The sequence below is a fragment of the Clarias gariepinus genome, chromosome 11, assembly GCF_024256425.1.
Source record: "Clarias gariepinus isolate MV-2021 ecotype Netherlands chromosome 11, CGAR_prim_01v2, whole genome shotgun sequence".
In the NCBI taxonomy this organism is placed as follows: domain Eukaryota; kingdom Metazoa; phylum Chordata; class Actinopteri; order Siluriformes; family Clariidae; genus Clarias; species Clarias gariepinus.
The window spans coordinates 31,807,501-31,828,094 of NC_071110.1; the positions used below are offsets into that span (position 1 = coordinate 31,807,501).

Consider the following 20,594-nt stretch of genomic DNA (forward strand, 5'->3'; position numbering starts at 1 on the left):
AGGCGCGCGGCTGAGCGGCTCCTCGCGCCGCTGTAAAGTGTCTCTTCTTTATTCATAAAACTCACCAAAGCTGAAAGTTATTCAACATTCTAGCTGTAATGTATTTGTCTAAAACCTTACACTCGTGTCACTCGTCTCTGACCGGCCGTGTCTAAACCAACCAGGCAGATCATTCACTAATGTTAAACATTTTAAATAAATTGAGTTTGTGCACGTCCGCCGCCGCTGCTAGTGGGATTTGTCTATGCAAGTTAAAGATGTTTATTAACAGGATCAGTCTGTGCATGATAAACACATTTAACAGTGGGGTTTATCTTTTCATGCTAAGCAGTTTGACTGGTTGGATTAGTGCCTCCACGATAAGAAAACTTAAGAGTATAATTACTCTCTGTATCCTAAACTAATTTGCTAATGAGTTTAGTACCCAGTTTCTGTTTGAATGTCAAGCAATTTTACATGAGGGATTAGTCCTTGCATGCTAACCACTTTGCCCTAGTGAGATTAGTCTGTACACTCTAAACACGTTTTCTTAGTGGCATTAGTTTGCACATACACGCTAAGCACCTTTTCTAGTGGGATTAGTCCATGTATGCGTATAATTTTTTCCAGTGTGATTAGTCCTTGTATGCCGAGCACCTTTTCTAGTGGGATTAGTCCATGTATGCGTATCATTTTTCCAGTGGGTTTAGTCCACGTATGCCGAGCGCCTTTTTTTAGCGGGATTAGTCCATGTATGCGTATAATTCTTTCCAGTGTGATTAGTCCTTGTATGCCAAGCACCTTTTCTAGTGGGATTAGTCCATGTATGCGTATCATTTTTCCAGTGGGTTTAGTCCATGTATGCCGAGCGCCTTTTCTAGCGGGATTAGTCCATGTATGCCGAGCGCCTTTTTAGTGGGATTAGTCCATGTATGCGTATCATTTTTCCAGTGGGTTTAGTTTACGTATGCCGAGCGCCTTTTCTAGTGGGATTAGTTTGTGCATGCTAAGCAGTTTTCTAGAGGGATTAGTGTTTAAATGCTAAGCACATTTTTAATGGGATTAGTATTGCTATAGCATAAGTGCTAAGTGATATATTATATGCAGTAAGCGAACCAGTTTATAACTAAGTCATGAGATGGATTTTAGACACTAAGCGTTTTAAAAGCATGTTTAGTTTTTATAAACAGTACTAAGCAAATTTACTAATGGGATTATTCCGTGAATTAGTCTATAATTAACAAATGGTATTGTGGTTCTTCATGATAACATACTCTGTTTTCATTAGCATAGTAAACACTAGTTAATAAACAGAAACAATGAGGAGAAATTACAAGGTACACAGCAGTAGAGTCCGGACCATACGAGGGTAAACGTGGATTAGTCTGTGTGTACTAAGCACATTTTCTAGTGGGATTAGTCGTGGGAGTTTCCTTGCTTATATATAGCACATATAATAAGTAAACTAATTTTGCATGTGAAGTACACTTACTATTGGGATTAGTTTTTTTTATTCTTGCCTAATGTAATAACTGATTTAGTCTCTACTAGCAGGAATATCAGCGCTATGCCAAGTACAGTATATTTACTAATGATAGTCCCTCATCGCTAAGTAAATACGACGGTGTGATTTGTTCCTCTATGCAATTAAAATCATTAGTGGAGTTTATCCTCTGCTGCTAAATGTATTTATTAGCAGTGCTGAGGTCTCAGCGGTATTTACTAGGAGTATCATCTACTATCTTGTACCTCTTGTCGTCTCGGTACCAATCAAACTCCGGTTTAGGCACCGCCGTGGCGTCGCACTGCAGAATTCCTGGACGTCCCACCGGTGTCTCCGAGCTCTTAGCCACTTTAATAAAAGGCGGATCTATAGGAAAGGGAGTTATGACAAAAACAAAACCTTCATCTTTTGCACAATAGAAAACACAAGACTGAATTTCCCAGAGATAAAAAGAGAGAGACACACACATTCTACATTCATTGCTGTAAAATATATTACACTCAGTCACAGCCTGAGAGATGGTAAATAAACACACAGCGGCTCTAGCACGGTTATAGATTATGATCCTTGTATTATATTACTTTATTTATCCTCCTCAGTGCGGAGACGGAACTTTACCGATAAACACTTCATGGCTGAATATGAAACAGTGTAATATATTCAGTGTGTGTGTGTGTGTGTGTGTGTGTGGGTGGAGACTGATCAGGGTCCTGTTATCTCTCAGTGTGTGATATGAACAAAAGGTTTTAACATCATACATTTGCTTAGTTTGTAATTAGACATTCTTCAGAATTCTGGATTCTGATTGGTCAGAAGTTGCAGTGATTAATTCTCTAGAACTATTTGTTCCGACACGTTGTTGTTTCTATGAGACTGTAAATTAATTACGATTGCTCATATGAAGAGGGTTTTTTTTTCGTAAGGAGAAATTTGTTTATTGGAAGGAGTCTCCAGTGTTACAGAGTGTTTTATTCCTTATATACACTCTCAATATAAATTTGATCACTCTTTAAAAAGTTTTTTCTTTTTGAAACGCAAACATTTTATTTCAATTAAGTTCATTAGGGTACTCATATTATTACCTGCTTCTGACTCAAAATTTTGTTAGTTAAACAAACAAACAGTTTTTAAATCCCATAATTAAATACAGTCCCTTGCGAAAGTATTCACCCCCTTTAGTGTTTGTCTTGTTTTTCTGCATTACAACACGTTTTACTTAACAATATTAACAATAATTTAGCCAAACTAATGTATTCTCTTCCTTTAAATGCGAAACCCTTAAAAGGATGTGGTCCAACTAATTAACTCTGTATTTGCATTAATATGTTAATATAATGCTTAAAGTTTTTAACTGTGTTTAAATGTTTTTCTGTTTTGTTTTTTTACTGCAGGTGCAGTTCTGTTCATCATGCTGATCATCATTTTTTTCACTTTGAATAAATTCCCCAATACATTACATACTTTAGAAAAAAAGTAAAAAATATTCAACACCTCTAAATGTTGTTAGTAGGTTATTATACCTTTATGATCATTAAGCGTGGTATAATTATTTGGTTTAATTGGTTGCAAGCGAATCAGCGGATTTATTAAAAAATGAGGAAAAGCTTGGAGACCGATAGGTTAATATAAGTCAGATTGTGCAAAAACATTGTACAATATGCTAAAAACCCTGGTCTGTGGTGTTGCGAACCCCTTTCTTCCTGAACAGCAGGTAGGATTGATTGGCAGGGACAGGCTTTCAGGCGTGTTTTGTTATACGCCACTCGGGTGCAAAGGAAAGACGTGAGGAATGAGCCGAGCTCGGCAGCAGGGCTAAAGAGTCTGCACTGGAGGGGGCGCTGAAATGAAACACAAGTTGACCCGGTGCAGACAAAAAGGTCAGTTTCTGATATCAGCCGTGACTTTTGGAGCAAATATCAGCAGGGACGAAAAGAAATGGGACTGCCGCGTGAGTCGGATGGTATTTTTCATGCTTCCAATAACTTTTTTTTACAAAGCGGGCTGATTTCTAATTCATGTTTGAAACACTGAGATAATGATGTTGCCACGGGCTAAATATGACAAAATAAAATCACAAAGCGTCTTTGTATTGCTCCGTAATAAACCATTCAATCAATCATTTATTCGCATGCCATATTAGCAAGACGAGGAGTATTATTAGGTATTTTTTGCTAAGTACATAAACCACCATTAAGGACATATTTATTTATTTGTTTATTTATTTATTTTATTCTTCTGGCTGAGCCGCAGAGCTGCAGAGAATATATTCTTTTCCTGAAGGACATCATTAGGATATAATAAAAGTTTTTGTGAATAATATTTAAATGGGTGAATAGTACAGTATTTTCACTCAGACTGTTCACAAACAAGCGCTCTCTCAGCGTAAATCCGCTAGCTAACTAGCACTCGCTACAACTAATGAAAATGTAAAAGATAAATAATAACACTTGTGATAACATCAGTGACTAGTTAGGTTTTTTTATTTTATTATTTTGAATTATATTAGCTGGTCTTATCATTGTTAGCGTTTAAACAAAACTGATAAGCGAAATATTTAACAACTAATTTTGAGATTATAGTGTTTTGCATCACTGTTATTATTTGCCTCATCTGTTTATCTGCTCATATGGAAATGTTCTAGATGCTACAGTAGCTGCAATTGTAACAAATACTGGTTAGCTAGCTAGCTTTGTAGTTTACTATATTGCTTACAGCCTAGTTGTGATGTGAGCTAATCTCAGTAGCTAGCTAGTAACTAGAAAGATTATTAATAAAAAATATTCATAATAAAATGGAGCTAAACTATCAATATTTTGTCAGCCTAAAATGCTAGCTAATTTACAAAATAAACAAAAAAACTATGTAATCTAACAAAAAAACAAAGATAGTTCTCATGGTAAAGCTGTAATGTTTGTACTTATAGGGTACTTACAGTTGACGACCACATTGACGTACTTGACGTCAGGCGTAGCGACGTCATTAGTAGCCTTACACTCGTAGCGGCCTGCCTGCGTACGCAAGATGCCGGAAATTTCCAGATACTCGCCCACGTCCGGGGTGTCAACTGTCAAGACAAGAAACAGAACCAAAATTCGACTTAGTGTCCTCATCATCAACATAACAGAGTAACATGTTAATTTATTCAAAGATAAAAGAAAAACTGCAGGTGATACAATATGACACTGTGATAACGACAAACGATAAAACAAGCTCAACTTAGCAGAAGGCCTTGACTGGTAAAAAATAAATGCCGAGGTAAACAAAGGTTAATAGACAGAACTAGACAAAGAAAAGAAACTGCCATGGCATCGAGAAAATAAATAAATAAATAAATAATAATAATAAGAAGAAGAACAACAACAAAATGTGTTTGGAAACTGACTCTATCCAAGCTAACTAATGTAGCTAGCTAATACATTACATATTATTTAAAATCTACAGTACTTGCTAGTCTTGTAGGCTTAGTACGAACAATCAGAACGCTATCATTGTAACCTGAACCTTATGTACTGAATGCCTAAAGTCTGAGCACAATTCCTTCCCCCTACGCACTTGTTTTTCAATTTCTAAACTAGTGCCTATTTTGTTTTTGCAAATGCTACAAAATAGGCACACTCCAAAATTAATTTCTCTTGCGTCTCTTTGGAAAGCGGAACTGATCACGAGGCCATGCTGCCTATAGCTGCATACTACTATAGGGGTTGGACAATGAAACTGAAACACCTGGTTTTAGACCACAACAATCCATTAGGATAGTGTAGGGCCCCCTTTTGCGGCCAATACAGCATCAATTCGTCTTGGGAATGACAGATACAAGTCCCGCTCAGTGGCCAGAGGGATTTTGAGCCATTCTTCTTGCAGAATAGTGGCCAGGTCACTATGTGAAGCTGGTGGAGGCAAACGTTTCATGACTCGCTCGTCCAAAACACCCCAAAGTGGCTCAATAATATTTAGATCTGGTGTCTGTGCAGGCCATGGGAGATGTTCAACTTCACTTTCATGTTCATCACTCTGTCACCAGTCCTGCTGTGTGTATTGGTGCATTATCATCCTGATACACGGCGCCACCTTCAGGATACAATGTTTAAACCATTGGATGCACATGGTCCTCCAGAATGGATCAGTAGTCCTTGGCAGTGACGCGCCCATCTAGCACAAGTATTGGGCCTAGGGAATGCCATGATATTGCATCCCAAACCATCACTGGTCCACCTCCATGCTTCACTCTGGATTCCTGGATGTGGAAAAGACAGTGAAGGTGGACTCATCAGAGAACAATACATGTTTACATTTACATTTGGGCAGACGCTCTTAACCAGAGCGACTTACATTTTTATCTCACTACATATCTGAGCAGTTGAGGGTTAAGGGCCTTGCTCAAGGGCCCAACAGTGGCAACTTGGTGGTTGTGGGGTTTGAACCTGGGATCTTCCGAACCATAGTCCAATGCCTTAACCACTGAGCTACCCCTGTTTCTCATTATCCACACACAGTCAAAAGTTTGGACACACATGGTCTCTCCTGATTATAATTTTTCCTACACTGTAAAACAATACTGAAGGCATTTATCCAAATATCTAATAATCCCCTTTGAACAGTTGATATTGAGATGTATATCTGCTCCTTCTGCTCTGTAAAGCTTCATAACGGCTCTAATCTGAGGTGCTGGTTGTTAATTGGTGATTTCTGAGGCTGGTGGCTCTAAATGAACTTCTCCTCTATAGCAGACGTAAGTTTTGGTCTTGTTTTTCCAGTGGGAAGGTCTTCATGAGAGACAGTTTCATCATGGGGCTTGATGGGTTTTACAAATGCACTTGACACAATACTGTTCTTACAAGAACTATTCCAGAACAGCTGACCTTCCCATCTTAAAATAACAACTGACTTCTCTTGTTGTTGTTGTTATTTAATTACCTAATGTTGTATGTGTTATTTCATAGTTTTGGAAAAATCCAGTGTTGTTCTAGAATGAAGAAAATAAATCCAAACTTGTGTCCAACCTTTTGACTGCTGCTGATTATATACTGCAGGTGAGTTCTCATGGTTGGGAGATCAATGGTAATGCAAGAGCTAGAGGTCAAGGACTAGGAGGGAGAGGAGGATGGTAAGGGACCATTATCTCAGATGAGATCAGGGCCACAGTGGTTTATTCTGTGCTTAGCCCAACTGGAGCAGCTACACGGTTCCATCTATCATCCGTACATTCAGAAATGAGAACCAGTAAGCTACCTACAGTACTATCACAACTCAGCTTGTGCTCTTTATGTATGTAGAATATAATGTAATACTGTATACCGCATTCAGTCAGATCATGTTGATAAAAAAAAATTATGCTTATTTTATCCAACAGAGAGACGATCAGAAAAAAAATCCAGAACACAATATTCAATAACAGTCACCAGGTGGGCGTGTCTACATTGGACCATGTGTTACGATGTCTTCCAGAGAGCACTCTATAATTTTCTTAACAAGGCTGACATTAACTTTATTGGCCACCGTGCCATTGTGAATACTCCTGAACAGCGTGGAGAGAATATTACACTCCATCAGCAAGGAATTATCCACTAGCAAGGGAGGAGTCCTCTGTCGCCATGCCAAACACCGCCCTTCTTTTTACATCCATAGATTAGAAACGTCACCTGACGTTCTCATTCCAGCTGAGCAGACGAGTGCACCAGAGCAGCAAGGTACACGATCACCTGAAACTAAATGATTGTCTTTTCTGTTCTGCAACTGGTTCATTGACCACCCTCAGTTTATTGTTCTCTACCTCCCGACATATCCCTCGTTCCTAAAACTCAAATGAAGAACATATTTCAGCATGGTGATGGAAGGTGCATTAGCGCCATCCCGTGGAGCGCATGCCTCTTCTCCAGGGAATAGAAGATGCACGTGGTGAGGGCTTTCAGCAGCTGGAGCCGTCACTGCAGAAGATTCTTTCTCAGAGCCTGTGACGTGGATGAGGTGCTGTGGCCAGACCGAAACAGGAGGCAGGACACAGTAGAATTATTTCTTACTTTTTTGTGTTTAGAGATTTAATAAACTGAGGCAGCAGTTATGCATTACTGTAACACTTTTTTACAACCGACTACAACACAAAACTAAAAACGAAAATGCCATAAACCTGCTGATGAGATAATCACAGTGTTTTGTGTCGAGCACATCACCGTGCTGTTGGTCGGTAGAAAGATCTATTCATATGATGGCCTTTATCATTTTAATAAAAATAACATGTTGGAAAGAGATAAAACAGTCCTGAATGCCAGTGTTTGCGTTTAAAGATGGATATTTCAGAACATTTTTGAAGGCTATTGTGGAAAACACGCATGCATGAGCTTATCAACTGAAATGTTGATATTTAAAATGATGAATGGCTTCGTCAGGCTGAGGAGAAAAGTTGTCAAACAAGTTGCTGAAATGAGATAAAAACATTATTTATTTATTTATTTATTTTTAATCACTTTCGGTTGCTAGAAAAAAAATACCAAGGCTAGCAGGCTATGTTACTGTTGAGTAGTTTGATAAAAAGGCAAATTGTCAGAAGGCAAAAATATCTAAGATAGCTAGCAAACCAGTTTTTACTTATGTTTTCTCAGATTTTTTTTGTTAGCTTCTGTAGCAATAGTCCAAGCTAGCAGGCTAACTAAAGTTCAGCAAGTTTAATTTACCTAAAACATAAAAAGGCCAACTACAGCTATAGTTAGCTTCTGTAGAAAAAAAAATAAAAAAGCTAGGTTTTTCTTCTTCAGTTAAATCCCATTTTCATAAAATTGCTTAAAAAAGACGACATTATTATTTTATTAACCTTTGCATAAAAAAATAGATTTTTTCATTACATTAGGATGAAAAAATCCAAGCTACACTGCTAGCAAATTAGTGTTAGGTTGTACTTAACTAAAAAAGCTAAAAAGGCAACTTCTTTTTATTTAGCTTTTTGTAGTACAAATCCAAGCTAGCTAGCTAAAGTGTGTTCAATAATAGTACATTTTAATGTATTATATTTACTAAACTTGATAAACAAAGAATTTTTAGTTAGCAATTATAGCAAAAATCCAGGCTAGCTATGTTAATAGTATTTAGTTAGGTTAGACTTCATTAAAACAGCTATAAAGGAACTAGGCTTTTAGGTATCTTTTATACTAAAAACTTCTAAGCTAGCTATCAAACCAACAATCAGTGATGTTTTATATATAAAATTAAATTAGCTTTATAATAAATTATTAGCTTTACTTACTAAGTACTGTTCCATGTAGTTATTCTTTACTAAAACTGCTAAAAGACAACTAGCATTTAAAAATATCTCTTGCAGCAAAAATAAATAAATAAATAAAACATCTAAGTTAGACAGCTAACAAATATTCAATTAGGTTACTTTTGCTTTGCTTTTTAAAAAAAGTTTTTTTTTACTTCTATGGCAAAATCCAATCTAGCTAGTAGTTAGCATTAGGGTCTTTTCTATAACTAATATGAAAAAATATTAAAGTAAACAACAATTATGATGATTTTGATGCTAATTGTCACAGACAACACTTTTGACAATCCTTCATATCTTTTTAGCCATGTAGCTAGCTACCACAGCGAGTTATTACTGAGATAATGAGTTCATTCTGAAGATAACAGCGCTGCATTAACTGATAAACTGACACAAATGAAAGGATTTATCAGGAAGCTAAGTTTTTATGAGCGCAGTTTCTAAACTGTTTTGGTGGAAGGAGGCCAAAGAGCAGGTACGAGCCGATAATTAGGCTTCTGCAGAAACACGCTCGCCAGAATCTAATGAGAGACGTGCTCGACCCTGAAACGTCTCACACACACACTTGGAAAGAGAGAGAGAGAGAGAGAGTGTGTGTGGGACGAGCAGGCGAATCTAACAGCATCTTCTCCGGCTGTTCCTGCCCTCGCTAGTCAGTGTGTAGGTGTGTGACTGTCTTAATTAGCATGCCTCGTTATGAAACCCTCATTCCATCGAACTTACCAAAGGCATTGTGGGTAACCGGAGGTGGACACTGATCTGAGGGGGCCTGGGGGAGGGGCTTTAAAATGGCAACTTCAAAGACACCTGAATTTTATACATCAACAGTTATTCTGTTTTGTTGTTGTTGTTGTTTTTTTTATTACCGTGTGAAGTGTCGCTTCTTTAAACCCAACATGGCTGGCGGTGACGCGCTTAAACTTACAGCACGGTGAAGACATTACAGTGTATAACGAGTAATTAATAGCTTTTTAAAATGACATCATACATTTATTTAAAGTGAAGCTTCATTACTATACTGATTTTTTTTTAAATATGTAAATCAGTTCTACGTGATTAAACTACACGAACACAATTAGCACCAACGTACTTGTGAAATTTCATCAATGGATCAGATTAACGCTACATGAACCGATCACTTCACCTTACATAATTTAAATAATTAAAAACTTGAATTTATTTATAAGCAATGAAATCATGTTTCTATAAAAATAATTCTAATCATTTTCTATCATTTTTGGACATTACAATTATTTTTTCCCTCCGTTTTACTTTCACTTCACGCCCTCTCACTCGAGTTAGTTTTTAATATGTATTAAAATTTTCACGCTGCTTATCCATGAATAAACCAGTGAAAAAATCTTAATATGTTTTATAATCAGTTGAGCGTGAATGATTTAAAATAAAATTGTGCTATGTTTATTTTTACACAGCTTATGAATGAGATGCTGACATCCAGCCTGAATAGACAGACAAACAGACAGCTTGAATACAGCCTGAAGACAGAGAGACACTTGAAAAGACAGAGTCAAAATTAGAACCAGATATTGGCAGAGAGCCAGAGTGGGACAGACAGCCTTAAGACATAAACAGACATCAGAGAGAGACAGAGAGAGGGACACATCCAGAGAGCCAGACAGAGAGACACATCCAACCTAAAGAGACAGAGAGCATGAAGAAACAGACAGAGAGACACATTCAGCTTGAAGGAACAGGAAGAGAGACAGACAGTGGCAGACAGAAAGAAAGACAAAGAGACAGAGAGAGACACACACATCGAGTCTGAAAAGACAGGAAGTGGAGAGACAGACAGAAAGATACATCCAACCTGAACAGCATGAACAGACAGACAGAGGAAAAAATGCAGCCTGAAGGAGCAGGAAGAGAGACAGACAGTGGAAGACAGAGAGACAGACAGTCTGAAGGGACAGTCAGAGAGACAAAGACACACAAAGATACAGACAATAGAGACAGACAACACAGACACAGAGAGAATGAAATGACTATTTTCTTTTCTTTATTATACAACACATGAAAAATCTCTGTTTGTCTGTCTGTGTGTGTGTGTGTCTGTGTGTGTGTGTGTGTGTGTGTGTGTGTGATTGGAGCAGCTCTGAATCACATCTCATATTCGTTTAACATCATGCTAATGCAAAGCGGGAGCGCCATCCCTGTTTCTCTGTGTGTGTGTGTATGTATGCACACGCGCATGTGTGTGTGTGTGTGTGTGTGTGCAGAGTGAAGTGACGAGCGAGGGCTAATGTGGCGGAGCCGAGAGGGAGAAAATGGAGTGCCAAATTCATTTTCTTTTCAATCTCGGTAATCACCTCATATTGTCACGTACAGGAGAAAAGAATCTGCAAAGAGGAAAAAAATATGTGACAATCCACACACACACACACACACACACACACACACACACACACACACACACACACACACATTTGTACTTATTTCGTGAGCTTTCCTATTGATTTGTACATCACTGAATCACATGAGTTATTTGTGCGTCATGGGGACCGAGTGTATGTGAGAACTCACTGACTCGTCCTCATAAAGGCCTAAAAACCTGTACACACACACACACACACACACACATACACTCATACTGTAAATTCCTCCCACTTTTTTTTGCCTCAGGGTTGATGTTAGAGAAGTGCACATAATGCATAACACACACACACACACACACACACACACACACACACACACACAAATATAAATGCTTGAATCTTCCGCTCGTTAACATCTCTGTGAGCATCCGAGGTCAAAAAGTTATTGTGTGTGTGCGTGTGTGTGAGTATGTGTGTGTGTACAGACATTTCATGATTTGTTCAGAATTAACGACTGCACGCGGTGTGAATGGAAGAAAGGAAGAAAACAACACGTGAGTCTTTGGGAAACACGCCTGTCATGCTCTACAGCAGCGCGAGCGTCCCCGTGTCCCCGTGGCGTAGCAGCGCCACGACCGAACGCCGCCGATGAAACGTTTGCGTACGCGTTCGTGTGTAATGCATCACTGTGACACATAAACACACTCATAAATTACCAGGAAGAAGCTTACAGCAGCGCAAACCTGTGAAGCAGTGCAGCGTAACAGCACGTCCTGATAGGTGTGTGTGTGTGTGTGTGTGTGTGTGTGTGTGTGATTTAAACACACATTCATCACTTCAGTCTAAAACGCTCCGAGAGGATGCGCATCACTTCTTAGCTTCCTGTCAGCATACAGTCAAAAACTCGCAACAGAGGGATCTCCTTACTGAGGGAAATATTAATGCACGCTTCGCCCGAATCCAGGACACGGACAGGAGACACGCCAGCTGCAGGTGTTTTTCTGCTACAAGCCCCGCCCCTTATTTGATCCACAGTGTTTACCGAGTTTCTACACACAACCTCAGCGAGAAAGAGAGGAAAAGAGAGAGGGAGAGAGAGAGACAGAAAGCGGACAGAGAGACACACAAAGGAGATGAACAGGACAGACGGACAGAGAGACAATCCGAGAGACACAAGATTCAGCCCAAGGAAACAGACAGAGGGACAGACAAAAGGACATCCAGAGAGACAGACAGAGAGACATCCACCATGAAGAGACAGACAAATGTCCAAAGGGACAGACAGAGAGAAAAGAGGACAGACAGAAACAAGGAAAAACAGAAAGAGAGACATTAGCTTTAAGAAACACAGAAAGACATCCGGAGAGAAAAATAGACAGACTGGCAGGCAGAGACATCGAAAAAGACAGAGAGACATATAGAGAGACAGAAATATAGCCAGGGGGACAGACAGAGACATTAAGCATAAAGAGACAGTCCGAGTGATCGAGAGACAGACATTTAGAGAGAAAAACAGAGAGACAGACAGAGACAGACAGGCACCCAGCTTGATGAGACAAACAGGGAGATTTTCAGAAAGAAATCTAGCCTGAAGCGACAGACAGAGACGTGACATGGGACAGCAGGCAACATGAATAACCGTGTGTGTGTGTGTGTGTGTGTGTGAGAGGCGTGTGTTTGATCGATTATTACAGCAGCAGTTTTAAATGAAAGGTCACGATCTGCAAAAAGCCCTAGAAGAAATGTGTGGGATGAAACACAACACACACACACACACACACACACACACATATACATACACACCATTGAGTGCTATTGTTCTCACTTGCTGCTTTAGCTCATTTTAGGTCTCTTGGGAACGCGCGATCGGTCGAAATACGATTCTTAAATGCATCACTAGAACCTCGCAGACGTGTTTTCTTCCCGCGAGCTTCATTTCTTTAACCGTCACCTCGCAGTCGTCTCTTTATCTCCGTCCAAGTGAATGCTAATTAATTCAGGAGAAGACGAGTCCGCGCCACAACGGAGCGGCGTTTTAGTCACTTTTGTCTCCACGTACAGTAATCCCGCGTGGCTCGGCTAGTGTTTCAGAAAGAAATCCCGTTCTGCTTTTAATAAGCACACCTTATACACACAACAATACACACAATTCACACACACACACACACACACAGGAACTCACTCATTTCTCACACTCTTTCTTCTCGAAGGTTAGATTTGGGAATAAACAGCGAAACGATTCAGAGTCAATTAACGGAAAGATGCCAGCACTCGAGCAGAGTTATTTATTATTTCACTTTCGTGTGTTTATCGCAACAGGTGCGGTTTCATAGTTGCGCTACGCGGCTTCACAAGCACACAAAGCTAACTGCGGCCTTATTGCGACTGGATTAGTTTTATTCATGAAGTATAACTCTGGTGGTTTAAGCCTCGGCTGTATACAATAATTAGAGAAAAAAAGACATGAAGTTCTTATTTCTGAGTTCCTAGCGCAGGTAAAGCTATCATACGTATCATGGTCACGTGACTTACCTATTAATACCGCCCCCTCCCTCTTAATCAGCGCTTCAGTTTGCAATGAGTCTGTATCAAACCGTCGTGTGTGTGGTACGCATTATGAAACAGAAGCGCGATCGTAATGGCTTCGTACATTTGGTCAACATCCGAATATGGCACTTCAGATTCAGACTGTCTGTTCTCTATGGCTCCGCTCTGAACCTCTGCACTCTCCATCTCTCCTATAAAGGCCCTAAACAGCCCCAAGGTCCCTTTGATGGGCTTTCTCTATTTACTCCTGAGCTGCAGAGGAATACGGCCGACTTTACACACAATCCTCTCTCTGCTGCGCTCGCAATCCCAACTTCAGCTATGAAATACAGCATGAGAGGAGGAGGATGAAACAGCTGCTCGACCATATAACAGGGTTTGATCACCGATCGTATATAACGGTGCGAGGTAAAGCAGGTCGTTTCATGTGTGTGTGTGAGAGAGAGTCTTATGGTTGCTAGTCAGGTACAGTTGCAAGAAAAAGTATGTGAACCCTTTGGGATTACGTGGAGTTTTGCATGAATTGGTCATAGAACTTCATCTAAGTCACAACAATAGAAAAACACAGTCTGCTTAAAATAATACAACACAAACATTATATGTTTCCATGGTTTTGTTGAACCTAACAGATAAACATTCACAGTGCAGGGTGGAAAAAGTATGTGGACCTTTGGACTTAATAATTGGTTGACCCTCCTTTGGCAGCAATAACCTCAACCAAACGTTTCCTGTAGTTGCAGATCAGACCTGCCAACGATCTGAAGTAATTTTGGACCACTCCTCTTTACAGTGTAGCAATATCCTTGGGATGTCTGGCGTGAATCGCTCTCTTAAGGTCATGCCACAGCATTTCAATCGGGTTGAGGTCAGGACTCTGACTGGGCCACTCCAGGAGGCGTATTTTGTTCTGTTGAAGCCATTTTTTTGTTGAATTACTTGCATGCTTTGGGTCGTTGTCCTGTTGCATCACCCATCCTCTTGCAGAGCTTCAGCTGGCGGATAGATGGTCTTCCTGCAAAATGTCTGGATAAACTCTGGAATTCATTTTTCCATCAATGACAACAATTCGTCCAGGCTCTGAGGCAGCAAAGCAGTTCCAAACCATGAGGCTCCCTCTGCCATGATGCTCTCTTTCCTTATTGTAAATGTGTCAACAAAAATTGTTAGCATGTGCCAGAGATTTCATCTTTACAGGATGACCACGTCTAGGGAGAGTAGGAACAGTGCTGAACTTTTTCCATTCGTAGACAGTCTGTCTTAACGTGGACACATGAACATCAAGGATTTTGGAGATACTCTTGTAACCCTTTCTACAGTAGCTTCATGCAAGTCAACAATTCTTGATCGTAGGTCTTCTTAGGGGTCTTTTCTGCGAGGCATGGTTGGCTCACCCCTGGCTTCAATTAGCTTTTGGAGAAGTGATTAGGCTAGGGGTTCACATACTTTTTCCACACTGCACTGTGAATGTTTGCATGTTCTGTTCAATAAAAACATGAAAACATATAATGTTTGTGTAGTATTATTTTACGGCTAATTCCAGGTTGGGAATTAGCCGTAAATTTAGTATCCCTTAGCACAGCCATCACTAAGTGGCAGACCGCGGTCCTGATCCGGACCGAGCGACAGTTAAGAACTATGATGCTTTAAAATAATGAATTGAAATAATTAATACACCTGTAATTCGTCCCCCCTCCTGCTTCGTCCCTCATCCACCACCAGTTATTTTTAAAGGTAAAGTCCCTAAAGGTAAAGTGCCATTAACATAAAGGTTAATTTGGTTTATTTTTATTTCATATTTTGTTTAAATTATTTTATCTGAATATTTTTCAGCTGTGGAACGAATCATCTAAGTTTCCATTATTTCTTATGGTGAAACTTGCCTTGATATACTTGTATATTTGATATACAGGACAAGCATGCTTCCAGAACGAATTATGCTCGCAATCCAAGGTTTAACTGTGCACTTTGAAAACTAAACATTCAGAGATGAATGGACGAATCAATATATGTTTATTCTTCCTGAGGGAAGTTCGAAAACAGTTTGTTTCGTATGTTCTCAAACCGTGGTGATAATAAAAACCAAGTACGTAGAACACCACTATAAAAAAACACAGGTTGTTATGGCAAACATATCTGCAGCAGAGCGAGGGCGCGGGCGCGGGTGAGGGTGTGGTTGAGGGCGTGGCTAAGGGTGCGGGCGAAGGTGTGGGTGAGAGTGTGTAATTTTATATGTAATTTTACATTTTATAAGTAAAAAAATCTATATTCTAACACAAACCTGAAATTCGGACCTCGGCTGGAATAAAATAACATTGACCGGAATTTAATAATTTTTAATTCAGGCCTTAGAGTATACTATTTAGTAGTTTAGTTCGCTGGGCGGGATTTAGCCATTGTAGCAAATTTTGTACCTTTATATAAGAGGTAATCATGAGATATCTAGTAGTTGCAGCTCAAAGCTTAACACTAAATATTGGACATAATTTTGGACTCTATGATCCATTATGAAGGGACACTATAATCCAGTCTCAAATAATTAAAAGTTTATTAAAACTATGACAAACTTCTTGACCAGCTCCTTACTGTTTCAAGATCGCAGACATTCGCGATCAAAAGGCTCGTACTGTAAGGAGCTCATCAAAGGGGTGTCAGACTCCACAGGAGGAAAGAAATGCCTTTAGTTTATTTCCTTTTGCTTTAATGAAACCTGCAGTGTCTGAACGGATACAGTCAGAGCCGCGGGTTGCACATCGCCGTCCGGTCCTCCTCAGCTAGTTCAGAGCGTCGTGTGCTCGCAGAGGCTGATCCTGACCTGTTTCCGGACGAGACCAGGGATGGGCGACCCCTCTCAGACAGCGCTGTGTATTTTGCGTCCTCTGTCTCGTCTCACGGAGGCTTCTTTCGCATTCCCGGCCCCGGCTGTTCCAGCTTTCCTCCAGGGCAGATTTGTATCTCCTTAAACAGTCTATTATGATCATCAGATTTATTATTTTTAAATTTATTTTATTACATCCACTATAATATATATTTTAAATGTAGTGCGCCTGCTGTACGAGTCTCTGTGAATGAGCTGTTGCTATAGAAACAATAACGTACAGTATTAGAAGGAGCGAGTTAATATAGATGTGATTTGCTGCCACACTACTGTCAGAACAGCTGTTGTAGGAAATTAATCATCCTGTTTTAACAAACCGCAGTCGAGGACTCCACAGCACTGCGGTGTATTACATTAAACCCGTCTAACAAGGGTAGAAGTGTGTTCGAGTCAGTACCGACAACGCTTTATTTTCTTGTCGCTTTTCCCCCCTAATTCCGTAAAACTGTAGTCTGCTTCATCTCTCTCTCTCTTTATTTTCGGGAGATAGTTGCACTTTTTTTGGTTTTCCCACCATGTACAGTTGGTGTGTGTGTGTTTTTAATATCATGTTCCCTTTAGAGCGATAGCGTCAACACTAAATCAACGCTAAAGTACACAAATATGACACCACAGACTAAAGGTGCAATGCACGTGTGTTTGTGTGTGTGTATGGCAGACGTCCAAGCTTTACTTAACACATATTGTGTTTGTGTGCACGTATGTGTGTGTGTGGTTTTTTTTTTGCGGCCCTCTGGAGCCCCTGCGCTTGCATTCGGCCTTAATTACTCTCGAGTGCCTCTCCTCGTGTCCTAATTAGCGGATGATTAAGAGGCTGACTTCTAAGGCTGTACAGTCACCTGACCCGCGCATCAGACGCCAGGCTGCACGCCAGAACACCGCCACGTTCTCATCAAAGCATCATTTCCTTTCACTGAGCTGCAGATCCATTATTATATCAATATTCATATTTACGAAATAAAAATATTCTATTTCCTGGATTGCATCAGAAACAGGGGCGGAGCTTGCACCAGGATTTCATCTCCGAAGCCACAATATGTCTAATTGCTTATTCTGAACTGTGTGCGAGCGCAGATAATGGCTGCTATTTAACACTTAAATGACTCCATTTAACCGCTCTAGCTCTCCGCGTTCATGTCCCAGGCACACGCCATCCTTAGCATTTACTTTTCTTTTTTACGCGGAACACATTACTAAGACTTTCACCAAAAAAAAACATATGCGTGCGTAGAACTTTTCTCTAAATTGTCCCGGACACTGAAAGAGAAGGCATGCCTGGCCTGATTTCCTAAAGGTCTGGGAAACTCATTATATCCAACAGGATGCATTTAATTTAATCAGGTCATTTAGAAGATGCTAATTAGAGCACAATTACAAGCACTCCTACCCTTCGTAGCTAATTTAAAGAACACATTGTGTTAGCCACACGGATGCTAAACAGTTTTTTTACTACCTAATTGAAGCCTGAGTCGTGCTAGCTGTTGTTTTTTTGTTTTGTTTTTTTAAGTTGAAAATGTTAATCACAAAGTTAACATCACTTACTCCGAGCTTGTTTTCTATTTTTATTTTTTTTTCTCTTCTTCTCAGTCGAGTTGTTTGCTGCTTCGGAAAACTTTGTAATATAAAGTTTGTAATTTAACATGCTCGGCTGGGAAGACGTGCCGATTCGAATCCGAAGTCACAAAAAGTTAAACCAGCTTCCGTGGAAGAATTGCAGCGGTTCTAAAACGCATACATTTTTAAAAAGAAATTGCTTTTCTTGAACATAAAAGGCCACTAGACCATCCTTGACCTGAGGGCTGTTCGGTGCCTGGAAACTTTTAAGCGCGTGTACGCACACACACACACACACACAAACACAAACACACACAAACACACACAAACAACACAGCTGACTGATTCAAAGTCAAGGCCGTTCGTGACCTTTAGTGACCCTACAATAAATAACAAGCAAAATAGCATGGGTCATGTGAACAGTGTTCTCCCACACACACCCTCGGAACATTGATCCACAAAGCCTCGACCCACCCTGCCCCAAATACACACACACACACACACACACACACACACACACACACACACACACAAACACACACACACACATATCCACGTACAGACGTTCATTTTCTCGTCTATTACTGTAGCTCACATAAAGAATAAAACCGTGATGCTTTTTAAAATGATTAACAATTAACACATAGTCATGTGATTTTCCTCTTACACCGAAGTAACGAGCCAATGATTTCTTTTATTTATTAAAGAACAACCTCAGGTCATTTTTTTGTCCATTGATAATTGTTCAGTTGTTCAAATCTGTGAAACTAGTTATTATTCCATAAACAACATAAAATCCTGTATCTCCATTTATTAATTCTTTATCTAAAAAACCCTAATGGTCATATCATAACCATAAAAAAAACGATGATTCTTTTTAACCCTTTTTTTAAAACAAATAAAAACAAAGACTTTTCATTGCTGAAGTCGAAGCTATTTTGTACGTGAAGTCGTCTATGCAGACAGACCAAATTGCAAAATTTTTTTTTAATTCTTAGCAGATTAACATAAACGGTATTCATTCATAAATCAAATCAAACGCATATGCAATAACGGCGCAGATATCACAGGCAGTCTCAGTCCTGCAGATCTGCAGCGGGTCATTTTTAAACCACAAATGTTCCATCGGACATGACAGAAGGCAAAATATCTGATGCGTACGAAGCGCTCGTACGAAAACAACAAAGCGAAGACAAAACGTCTGCGCAAGTCATGATGATCTCTCAAGCATGTGCGCAACAGATCTCCTTCAACTCCTACAACTCTTCAAAGGACCTTTGTTCTTCTGAAACGGCGCCGCGGAAGATTAATCCGATGGTACGGGCTGATCTCGGTCTTAGGGAGTCTTTGAGATAATTGATCACGGTCGGATCAAATGCGATTAATCGTCTCGTTTTGAAAAAGAAAAACAAGAAAAAGAAACTGATAGAGTTTGGAACCTAAACTTTTTTTTTTTTTTTTTTAAGAAGAACTAGGATGTGACATGAAACTGGAAAGCAGGGAAAGAAAAAACTAAATTAATTAATTAAAAGTACGGATTGGTGCCGTGACCCGGATGCAAATAGCTAATATAATTCATAACTTTTAAAGGTTCGTGTTTTTATGTTTGTATCGAACCAGGATATATATATACAGTAAAGTAATAATAATAATAATAATAATGATAATAATAATAAAATAATTAGTAAAGCATATAAGAGAAATAAAACACAGTAGCAGTGCATCACTCCTCCACTCACCTAACGGATTGAGCAGCCTCCAGGTGATGACCGGGTCGGGCCGACCGTTAGCAAGACAGCTTAGGGTGACGTTACTGCCTTCGTTCACCGTGATGTCCTCAGACATTCTGTAAATGAAGGCAGGAACTGAAAAGGAAAAGATTACACATGAGTTAGAATTTGAGTAGAATCGAGAATCGTTTAAAAAAATAAAAGCTATAATTACACGAGGGCCATTCAAGTCAAACTGGTACTTGTCATGTCATGAGGTACCTCATTAAGCTCTCTCAGGGCAATGAGAGAGCTCTCTGCCTTTATCCAGCACCAAACATCGCTAATCCTAAGTGAGATTAAGGAACGTTTACATTTATAACCTGGAAGGCCAGGATTTTCTTAATGTCCTCATCACGTCTGGTGAAACTCAGATGAGTCAAAATGTGCCTCCTAGCAGCGGGAGCGAACAGTCTCATCTATGAGATTGCACGTGCAGGTAAAGTGGCCAGTATTTTTTGGCATAATTCATGTGGATGTAGTTATTGCTGTACATTTCCACATGTTTGGGCTGTTAAAGGAATTCCCGGGAGGCCAGCGTTCTGACGTGAAGCACGCAGTCCCATCATGCCTTGATGTTGTCCAAGAATGCTAAGATAAGTGCCTTGGATTATATAGAGAAATAAACCTAGTTTTAATATCATCATAAGAAGAAGAACTATGTGTGCTTTTATTATACACGACCAAAAGTCTTGGTTTGACTTGAAGGCACATTGTACTGAATACTGAACATCACGTCCCTGATTCGATGCGAGCCTCAAAAAAAGCCTGAACAGGAACT

General features: G+C 39.7%; 1 protein-coding gene across 2 annotated transcripts in view; it reads right to left on the bottom strand.

Annotated features, from left to right (window-relative positions):
- Positions 1–20,594, bottom strand: part of lsamp (limbic system associated membrane protein) — a 713,842-nt gene that overhangs the window by 5,576 nt on the left and 687,672 nt on the right. For both annotated transcript variants that reach the window (XM_053507446.1, XM_053507445.1), the window contains 3 exons: positions 19,784–19,909; positions 4,416–4,547; positions 1,729–1,849 (listed from right to left, as the gene is read on the bottom strand). In XM_053507446.1, the coding sequence (XP_053363421.1) occupies positions 1,729–1,849; positions 4,416–4,547; positions 19,784–19,909 (379 nt within the window). The remainder of the gene's footprint in view (positions 1–1,728; positions 1,850–4,415; positions 4,548–19,783; positions 19,910–20,594) is intronic.